At 68.1% G+C, this 9,658-nt stretch overlaps 1 protein-coding gene across 3 annotated transcripts in view; it reads right to left on the bottom strand.

The window, feature by feature from the left end:
* NOS3 (nitric oxide synthase 3 (endothelial cell)) overlaps nucleotides 1-9,658 on the bottom strand; it is a 16,793-nt gene that overhangs the window by 3,817 nt on the left and 3,318 nt on the right. For all 3 annotated transcript variants that reach the window (XM_012733900.1, XM_012733899.1, XM_012733898.1), the window contains 16 exons: nucleotides 9,115-9,254; nucleotides 8,850-9,024; nucleotides 8,166-8,267; nucleotides 7,490-7,684; nucleotides 7,321-7,394; nucleotides 7,105-7,249; nucleotides 6,814-6,918; nucleotides 4,038-4,105; nucleotides 3,598-3,714; nucleotides 3,299-3,473; nucleotides 1,857-1,989; nucleotides 1,681-1,759; nucleotides 1,347-1,534; nucleotides 886-1,058; nucleotides 446-656; nucleotides 302-389 (listed from right to left, as the gene is read on the bottom strand). In XM_012733900.1, the coding sequence (XP_012589354.1) occupies nucleotides 302-389; nucleotides 446-656; nucleotides 886-1,058; nucleotides 1,347-1,534; nucleotides 1,681-1,759; nucleotides 1,857-1,989; nucleotides 3,299-3,473; nucleotides 3,598-3,714; nucleotides 4,038-4,105; nucleotides 6,814-6,918; nucleotides 7,105-7,249; nucleotides 7,321-7,394; nucleotides 7,490-7,684; nucleotides 8,166-8,267; nucleotides 8,850-9,024; nucleotides 9,115-9,254 (2,168 nt within the window). The remainder of the gene's footprint in view (nucleotides 1-301; nucleotides 390-445; nucleotides 657-885; nucleotides 1,059-1,346; nucleotides 1,535-1,680; nucleotides 1,760-1,856; nucleotides 1,990-3,298; nucleotides 3,474-3,597; nucleotides 3,715-4,037; nucleotides 4,106-6,813; nucleotides 6,919-7,104; nucleotides 7,250-7,320; nucleotides 7,395-7,489; nucleotides 7,685-8,165; nucleotides 8,268-8,849; nucleotides 9,025-9,114; nucleotides 9,255-9,658) is intronic.

The following is a 9,658-nucleotide window of genomic DNA, read 5'->3' as shown; positions in this document are numbered from 1 at the left end:
CTACACACAGCCCCAAATTAGCGCAAGGCCCAAGCTTTGCCAGAGTGCTGACCCTCACCTTTGCTGTCAATGTCATGCAGCGGCTCTTGCCGGAATCCCCAGAAGGCGCGATGCCCGAGCCGGGGCCCACCGGGATGCAGGGCATGCCTGGCTGAGGGTCTCGAGCTCCTGCTGTTGGGCCGCGCCCCCACTCACCCCTCACAGAAGCTGCCACCCAGCCTGCGCCCCACTGCTGCCCAGACACTGCCTCCTGCTGGACAGACTCGGTGCCCCTTCTGCCTGCACCCCACTGCGCACTCACCCCCTGATGAAGCAGGGCACTGGGTCTCCAGCCTTGAGTTGGCTCAGCCACGTGGAGCAGACTCCGTAGTGCAGGGGCCCCAGCCCGTCTGCGGATGGGGGAGGGGCCAGTGAGGGGTCGCCCCCCCCCCGCCCTGCGGCTCACCCTGGGTCCTGTAGGCCACCACGGCTACGGTGAGGTGGATCTCTCCCGGGTGGGCGCTGGGGGCTGAGCTGACCGAGTAGTAGCGGGGCTGCAGCAGGGGCAGCTGGGTCAGGAGCAGCGGCGCGGGCAGCGCCACCGACGGGAACTGCTCCAGCACCTCCAGCAGCGTGGGGCAGCGGAACCACTTCCACTCCTCGTAGCGGCGCGGGTCCTGCAGGCAGGCGCTCGGCTCGGACCCTCCCAGCCCTGCCCGCGGACCCCCGCCTTGACGCTCGAGGCTCGGGCTCCCTCCCCTCAGCCCGCAGCACCTTCTGGGTCGGCTCTTGGTGGCCGTGATGCGGGGATGCGTGACTGGCCTGGGGCTTGAACCCCAGTTCTCGAGGGCCGGGGTTCCCGCCCCCTCCCCGCCGCGCGAGTCCCCGCCCCCGACGCGGCCCCACCTGACTGAGGGCCTCGAGCTCCTGCTGTTCGGTGGGCTCCTCCGCCAGGGTGCTGAGCAGCCGCAGCAGCCGGGGCCCGGGCGGGGAGGTGATGTCCAGGAAGAAGGTGAGCGCCTGGCGCAGCGTGCACGGGGGCAGCCGGGGGTCCCGCACCCAGCCGGGGGGCGGGCCGCCTAGGGCAGTGCAGGGTGCTGAGGGGCTGCGGCTTCCGGGCTGCTCTGCCTCTCCCCGCCCACGTGAACTTAACACCAGGACGGGCCAGACGCGGTGCTACGGGGGTGCCTCGGGGGATCTCAGCGGAGGGACAGCCTTGTGGGGTGGCTGGGAACAGGTTCTCAGAAAGGGGGCTCGCAGAGTCTGCGGGTCCAGAGCAAGGCGGGCTGGCAGGAGCGAGCCCGCCTGGAGGGCGGTCCCCGCGGGTGGCCAGGGCGGTGCTCAGGTGGCCCCGGGCCTGCCCTCACCAGGGCTGCCTTTCTCCAGCTGCTCCACGGCCACGGGCTCCCCCGGCGGCGGCGGGTCCTCCACGCGGCTCAGCAGCGCCTCCACCAGGCCGGGCCGGTTGGGTGGGCAGATGCCGACGTGGTCCCCGGGCTGGTACAGGAGCCCGTCCTGGCCCTCAGTGTCCAGGCGCACCAGGATCGTGGCCCGGCTGCGGGGAGGGCAGTTACACGGCGCAGCAGAGGGGGGGGGGGGGGGGGCGGGCGGGGCTGGGGGAGGCTGTCTCCTCACTGGGCTGCGACCGGGAGGTGACGGGGTGCGCGCTGGGGGGGCGGGGGGCGGGGCTCAAGTCCTCACGTGGACTTGCTGCTCTGCAGGTTTTCCACCGAGCGCACGGAGGCCTGGAACATCTTCCTTCTGTGCACGTGGGTCAGACCTGGGAGGGGGCAGGCCCAGCCCGCTGTTGGCCCCTTGTGCTTTCCGGGCTCCCGAGAGCCCCAGGGCCAGCGGGGTGGGGGAGGTCAGGCCCGAACCTGGCAGCAGCTGCAGGCCCTCAGCCTGGGGGCTCAGCCGGTACCTCTGGCGCTTCCAGCTCCGCTTGGGGCTGAAGATGTCCCGGGCAGCCGCCTTGGCGTCCTCTCCCACGCAGAAGGTCTCACAGGAGGCCTGGGGGCGTGGGTTTGGGTAGGACTGGGCGCTCCTGCCCGGGAGCCCGAGTGCCAGCAGCCTGGGGGGCCGTGTGCTCATCGAGCTGGACCCGGTGGGCCCCTCACTGCCCTGGGGGGGGGGGCAGTGTGAGCGCATAGGGCGGCAGCACTCCGCAGAGGAAAATGGAGGCCTGGGAGCTCGAGCCCAGCTGTACCTCGCACGCCCGCGCCTCCCACCGCCAGCCTCTGGGCCGGTGGCACCCCTGGGGGCACCGCGCTTGCACAGGGCAGGGAGCAGGTGCGCCCAGGCCTGCAGACGGCACCCAGTGGACGTGCCTGTTTCCTTGACACCCGCTAGGATCTAGGGAAGTGAGAGTGAGATACTTTATGTGAAGGCCAGAAGGGCTGCTGAAACCAGATACAAATTTCGGGGACCCTGTGGGTGACAGGTTGGTGTGTCTCTCCTGGGGCTTGCTCAGACACAAGCCCAAGCCCCAGGCTTGATCTGGGGGCTCACTCACCATGGTCACCGCCTCACCCCACATCGCAGGCTGTTAACCCCCCTTTGTGTGTGAAGTCTTCTAGCCCCCCTTCCTTCCTCCCCTCACCTCAGCTGCCCACTGGAGTCTTCCTGCTGGGGGCTCTCTGGCGACTGCCCCCACCCCTCACCTCCTCTTGTTTTCCCCCCTCCCTCCTCCTGCCTGGGCCTCTCTGCGTCCCCAGCGGCCCTCCCTGAGCGCCCGCCAGCTGGGCCAGGGAAGAGGATGCCCTCCTCTGATCAGGGTGGAGCCTGGGAGCCAGTGGGGAGAGGTGGCTCTGCCCAGGGGCAGCTTGGGGACAGGGGCAAGTGGGGGCTGACCCTGCCCCAGGCTTCCTGGAAGGAAGCTCGGCTGAGCAAGCCACCGCCTCCCCACCCTGCACTCACCTCCAGGACCCCGCCGGTCCAGGCGCCACCCCCAGGCCCACTGCCTCTGACTTCCTGAGCTCTCTGTGCTGGTCTCAGCTTCAGCAGCCATTGCCTGGCTCGGACCCTCTCTCTGTCCTTCCTTTCCCTCCACCCCTCCCCTGCGCCCCGCCCCTCTGTGTGCCCATTATGGGGCTCAGCCTCGTCCCAGAGGGTCCTGCTTGCAGGGCCCGGTCTGCTGGCCTCTGCCCAGGCCCGGCTGGCCGCTGCTCAGGACCAGCCAGAAGGGTGGCCGTGCAGGGGCAAGATGAAGGTGGATTTCAGAGGAACCTGGAAGGGTCAGCTTGGCGGCCCCGACCGGTCCAGAATGCGGTCGGAATGAGGGGGCCTGGGTCAGCCAGGCGGGACGGGACGAGGGGCTCACCTGGAAGGCGGCCTGGGCCCAGCCCCGGAAGGCCTCCTCCTGGCCGCACAGCTCGTCGCCCTGGCCCAGCTGCAGGAGCCGCTCCCCGCCCAGCTCTTCCAGCCGCGTGTCCACCGCTCGTGCAAAGGCGCAGAAGTGGGGATAAGCGCGGGAGCCCAGCCCGAACACACAGAACCTGGGGCGCAAGGAGCGTTTGCGGAGTCCGCCCTGCCCAGCGGTGCCCAGGCCTCCCGCCCCCCGGCGGCCCCGCGGACCTGAGGGCGCCCGGGCCTCCCGCCCCCCCGGCGGCCCCCGCGGACCTGAGGGTGCCCAGCGCCCCGGCACTGTCCGTGTTGCTGGACTCCTTCCTCTTCCGCCGCCATGAGGACACCAGCTGGTCTGAGCAGGAGATGCTGTTGAAGCGGATCTTGTAGCTCCTGGGGAAAGGGACACGGGCCAGGGTCAGGGGGCCCACGGCGCCCGGGTCGGGGGGCCCTGGGTACCTGCAGGGCGGGTCCAGGGATCCTGAGGCGGGAAGGGCTGCCTTTCCAGAGTAGGTGGGGGGAGGGGGGTCCCATCTTGGAGGAGACCTGGACTGGCCCCACCTGGCTGCTGCCAGTGAGCAGGTTGGGGCTGGGGGCCCAGGCAGCGCCTCTGGCTGTGGGTAAGTGACTTGGGGGCCGCAGGGAGACCCCTTCCTTTGGTTTCTCCAGATGCCTCACTGCCCACCCCAGTGTCCCTCATGCCCCACCCTACTCACTTGTGCTGCTCGGGCCCCGGGGAGCTGTTGTAGGGCCCCGACATCTCCATCAGGGCGGCTGCAAAGCCCTGGGGGTGACGGGTCAGGTTAGTACTGTGTAGAGTCTGAACTGGGGTGCTGGACCCCAGTGCTGTTATTTGTAACTTTTAATTTGCTTCCCAACTTCCAAAGGCTGTTGGCTGTGGCCGTTTATGCATCTCTGACCGGGTCACAGAGCTGCTCGGGTTCAGTCCCGCATCACCACAGATCGGCCACCTTTCTGCTGCATCGCCGGGAGGCCCTGACCCTCTGAGAACACAGCGGCAGCGGAGCAGCAAAGGAGAGACCAGGCTTCTCCCCCGCCAGTCACCCTGCGCCACATGAGCACCAAGCGCGGGGGGCCCGGCCTCTCGTGGCTCACACGAGTCTGCATTTACAGGTCCTTTGGGGAGCAAAAATGGAAGCTGTGTGGGCACTCTGCCAGCCGCCAGCGGCCCGGCTCCACGGCCCTGCCATCTGTGCCAGCCGCCCCGCAGACGGCTGGGGTCCACCATGGTGCTAGCGGGGGTCAGTGGGTGCTCCCTGGAGGTGGGATCGTGACCCCAGGGCGCAGACCCTCCCCTCCAGGCTGCCCTAGAAGGGAGTCAGCCAGTTTGGGAAGTCTCTCTCTCTCTCTCTCTCTCTCTCTCTCTCTCTTCCTCCCTCCCTCCCGCGGCTCAGAAGCTGAGGAGCACCACCTGCTGCAGGGGGCTGCTTTGACCCTCACACACCCGCCTGACTGGGGGGGGGAACAACTCAGCCAGACCCCCCACCCTCAGCGGGGCCCCCAGCGCCAACCCCAGCCCTCAGCGTGGCCCCCCAGCTCAGCCCCCAGAGTGAACCCCAACCTTCAGCACAGCCCCCAGTGTGCATCCCAGCCCCCAGAGTGAACCCCAACCCTCAGCGGCCCCCCAGCACGGCCCCCAGCGTGAACCCCAGCCTTCAGCACGGCCCCCAGCGTGCACCCCAGTCCCCCCAGAGTGAATCCCAACCCTCAGCGCCCCCCCAGCACAGCCCCCAGAGTGAGCCCAGCGTGCCCCCGCCCAGTCCCCCAGAGTGAACCCCAACCCTCAGCGCCCCCCCAGCACAGCCCGCAGAATGAGCCCAGCGTGCCCCCGCCCAGTCCCCCAGAGTGAACCCCAATCCTCAGTGCCCTCCCAGCATGGCCCCCAGTATGAGCCCCAGCCTTCAGCGCGCCCCCTCTCCCAGTCTCCCCACAGTGAGCCCCAGCCTTCAGCGCGCCCCCCGCCCTCAGAGGGAGCAGGTGCGTGTGGGTCTGGCTCAGCACCCGCCGGCGTTAACACCTACCCCTGGACCTGTCTTTCAGACAACGCAGAAAGCACACGGTCCCCCCAGCCCAGCTCACTTCACAGCTGGACCCACTGGAGGAATCGGCAGCCGTCCACAAACACCCCCAGCGCCCTCCTCTGGTGGTGACGGGTCACCCCAAGGACCCGTCCCGCCTGTTTCTGCGCCCTGTAGGAAGTGAGTGAACCCGAAGGGCTGAGTCTCCCGCCTGGCTTCTTCCCCGCCACACTCCTTCGAGAGCCGGCTATGCTGCTGGTGTGGTTCCCACCCCGCCTCACGGCGGCGCCACGCGCGCATGTACCCCCATTTATCCAGTCCACGTTGATAGTCATTTGAATTGTTTCCAGCGTGGGGGCTTATGAACAGGGGGGCTATCAAGATCCTGGCTGTGTCGCTACTGGACAGAGCCCGCCCCGGGCTGTGCTGCGGGGCTGCTCCCCCGTGAGCCCCGAGGGAAGGCGAACAGCCTCGAACAGCCTCGCCCCGGCGTCGTGGCGGCTGGGGGTGTGGTCCAGTTAAACATACGTCCACCCCGTGACCCAGCCGTTCACTTCTAGGTGTTTATCCAAGAGAAATGAAAACATAAGCCCACAAAGCCTCGTGCAAGAACGTTCATAACAGCTTTATTCGTCATCGCTCAAAACTGGAAACAGCCCAAGTGTCTGTCAACAGGAGGGAAACCGCGCGCGCCCGCGAGCTCGCTCACCGCTGCGGCGGGGAGCCCGGCAGAGACGCCCTAATGCGGGACACCCCACTGCCGCGCCGGTCTGGGGCAGGCGGACCCAGCCCACAGCCACAGAAGCCAGAGCCGGCGTGGCGGCCGTGGGGGCTGGGGAGGGGCCTTCGGGGGGATGTTCTGTGTCTTGCTAAGGGCCGTGGTCAGGGCTGTCGGTGATGCCCAAGGCCACCCAAACGAAAGGGACGGCTCTGCTCTTCTTTAAAAGGCAGGCCAGAATGCGCTGACGTGGCGGGGTGGGGGGGCTCACTGGGCACCCCGCCCCTCCGGGCACCAGGGGCCCTCAGCGCTCACAGGGCAGTCGTCAGGGACAGCCTGACCCGGAGAAGGGGCTGAGTCTAGTGAGGGCGGCCAGAGGCGGCGCAGCCGTTAAGGACAGCGGCGGGGAGCCAATGTCCCCGTTCTTAGCGATGTGTTCAGAAAGCCAAGAGACCGAACCTCGGCGCCATCTGAACAGTGCTCGCCCGTCTCTGTCAGCGCCCCCAGCCCTCCAGCCCGCGACCAGCCAGGGTGGCTACCTCGGCCCTGCGCTGGCCATGCAGACGCCTTGGGGACACAGGCTGGGGTGTGTGTGTGTGGGGGGGCGGCTGGGACGGGCTCAAGGTCCTAATGGAATGACCACACTCGGCTCTGGGGGACCAGCAGAGCTGGGGTCGTCACCCCAATGTTGAATCTCCCCTAGTCCCCAGTGGCCCCTTACCCAGCAGGCCTCACCTCTCCATTTTCTGGGGGGTCTCCGTTTCCAAATGTGCTGGTCACCACCAGCACCAGCGTCTCATGCTCCAGGGACACCACGTCGTACTCATCCATGCACAGCACCTGTGGGAAGAGGACCCGTGCTGCCGCCGGCCCGGCCTCAGTCCCCGCGGGCAAGATGCCTGGCCCCGTGGGCCTCGGGGCTCCCCCCGGGCCCTGACTGGTGCTTTCCTGCCTCCCGGGCACCCCGGAAGACCCAAGTGAACCTCCCCTCTTCCCAGACCCCTGCGGCCCTGGGCTCAACCCTACCCGGGGGTCGAAGGCCTTCCGGAAGAGCCTGCCCAGCTGCTGCGCGTAGCTCTGCGCGCGGCCGGTCTCCGAGCCGTACAGGATGGTCGCCTTCACGCGCTTCGCCATCACGGTGCCCATGAGCGAGGCAGAGATCTTCACGGCACTGCAGGAGAGGGGTGGTGAGGGGTCCTGAGCGGTGGGGGGGGGGGCGGAGGGCAGCCCCTGGGTACCTACTTGGCCACTTCTTTAAAGGTCTTCTTCCTGGTGATGCCCGCGCCCCTGGCTGCGCTCCCCTTCCAGGGGTCTGGCTGCAGGGGCGGTGGGGGAGGGTGAAGAAAACAGGGTTGGAGGCTGGAGCTGCCTCCCTAGAGCTGGCCCCAGGGGCAGGAACCCGTGGGGGCACCTGGTAGCGGAAGGCAGGGGAGAGGAAGTAGTTGACCATCTCCTGATGGAAGACTGGGGTGAGGCTGCCTGAGATGGGGGGCACGATCCAGGCCCAGTCGGCGGGGCAGCCCCCCCTGGCCTTCTGCTCGTTCTCCAGGTGCTTCATGAAGGAGGCTGTGGCGGCGTGGTGGTCCACGATGGTCACTTTGGCCAGCTGGGGAGAGGGGGTGGCTTAGACTCCACCACTACCACTCGGAGTCCTGGTTAGCCCCCAGCTAACACACGATGTCACCCCAACTGCAGCCTGCAGGCTGTACCCCAAGTCCAGCTGCTCCTGCTTCCTGTGTCCAGTGCCCGCCAAACCAACAGACCCCAGACTCTCAGTCCCCCCGGGAGCACCCTGCAGCCACCAGTTCCCTCACACTATACGTCCTCAACGCTGGAATCCGAGTTCAGAACCAGCGCGTCCCACAAACAGCCGGCATGTCCCAGGGACCAGAATCACTGCTGAGTACAAACTGGCCAGCTCCCCATGCTACACGCCCTGCTGAAGCCCCGGCAAAGTGTGCTGAGGCCCCTGGAGCTGCGGGCCTGGGCTCTGGGCCCTGGTCCACGGGACTCCCTCTTCTGCGTGTCCAGGCCTTCCGCCCCTCCACCCTGCGCCCGGCCCGCCCAGCCAGCCTGGGCCTGAGCACCTGGTAACTGTGCAGCACGGCCAAGTTGATCTCCACCGCCGCCTTGTCTTTCCACAGGGACGAGGTTGTCCGCGTGTCCAGGTCCATGCAGACAGCCACGTCCTGCAGCAGGGCGCACGCGTTGGTAGGGACCATCATGCGGGGCCTCCATCACAACCCCGTGAGTGGAAGGGCTGAAGGTGGCGGCTGGGGCCCCCAGCGGCCACTGCAGGTTCTTGCTGGCAATGGCGCCACAGAACAGAGGCCCTGGGCCTGTCCCTTCCCAGCCCTGGCTCTTAATTTCTCCTGTAAAGTAACTTCCTTCGTCATTTGGGTCAAAGTCTGCGTTGAGACTCTGATGGAGGCTAAAGTGATACTGACCCTATCCTAGAAAAGTAAGGATATGCTCATATGCAGCCCCGGCACCCCCCCCCCCCCCCCCCGCACCCCGCCTGGGTGGCTGTGGGCCCCCTCTGAATTCTGGCTTTGCAGCACCCAGCGTGGTGAATTCTGGCTTTGCAGCACCCAGCGTGGTCCTGCTTGGTGACTTCCCCGGCCCCCCAGCTCTGTCTGCATGAGAGCCAAGGCGCCAGGCCCAGGGGGCGGGACCTGCTGCTCGGGGGCGGAGCCTGTCGCTCCGGAGGGCGGGGCCTTCCAGCTGGGGGCAGGGCTTGCTGCTCGCTGCCCGCCCACCGCCGCGGCTACCTCCAGGATGTTGTAGCGGTGCGGGTCGCACAGGTTTCGCGTGCCGATCTCGGTGCTCATGTACCAGCCGCTGAAGGGGGCCGCGGGGAACTCCAGGCCCCCGATTTCCAGCAGCATGTTGGACACGGCGGGGAGCGCGTACCAGCGCAGGCCCAGGGCAGCGAACCACTCCAGCCTGGGAGGGGCGAGAGGTCAGGCCCCCCGTGGGCCCGGCCCCCTCCCCCCAGGCCGGGTCCTCCATGCCACTAGTGCCTGCCGTGCTCACGTGGGGTGTTCCAGGGGCACCTCGAGGACCAGCTCGGGGGGCAGAGTGAACAGCTCTGGGGGCTCATCGGGGGCCTGGAGTAGCAGAGGCAGCACGTCGAAGCGGCCGTTTCCCGGAGTCCAGCCGTGCTGCACACAGAGCTGCGAGAGGGCGCCGGTGTGAGGGGTGCCCGGCTGTGAGGCGCACTGGTCTGAGGGGTGCGCGGGTGTGAGGGGTGCGCGGGTGTGAGGGGTGCGCGGATGTGAGGCGCGCTGGTCTGAGGGGTGCACGGGTGTGAGGGGTGCGCGGGTGTGAGGTGCGCGGGTCTGAGGGGTGCGCAGGTGTGAGGGGTGCCCAGCTGTGAGGCGCGCTGGTCTGAGGCGTGCGCGGGTCTGAGGGGTGCGCGGGTGTGAGGATTGTGCGGGTGTGAGGTGCGCTGGTCTGAGGCGTGCGCGGGTGTGAGGGGTGCGCGGGTGTGAGGCGTGTGCGGGTGTGAGGCGCGCTGGTCTGAGGCGTGCGCGGGTCTGAGGGGTGCCCGGCTGTGAGGCGTGTGCGGGTGTGAGGC

The sequence above is a fragment of the Condylura cristata genome, unplaced genomic scaffold (assembly GCF_000260355.1).
Source record: "Condylura cristata isolate star-nosed mole 26May11 unplaced genomic scaffold, ConCri1.0 scaffold00042, whole genome shotgun sequence".
Lineage (NCBI taxonomy): Eukaryota > Metazoa > Chordata > Mammalia > Eulipotyphla > Talpidae > Condylura > Condylura cristata.
This window is presented reverse-complemented; position numbering and strand designations above follow the sequence as displayed.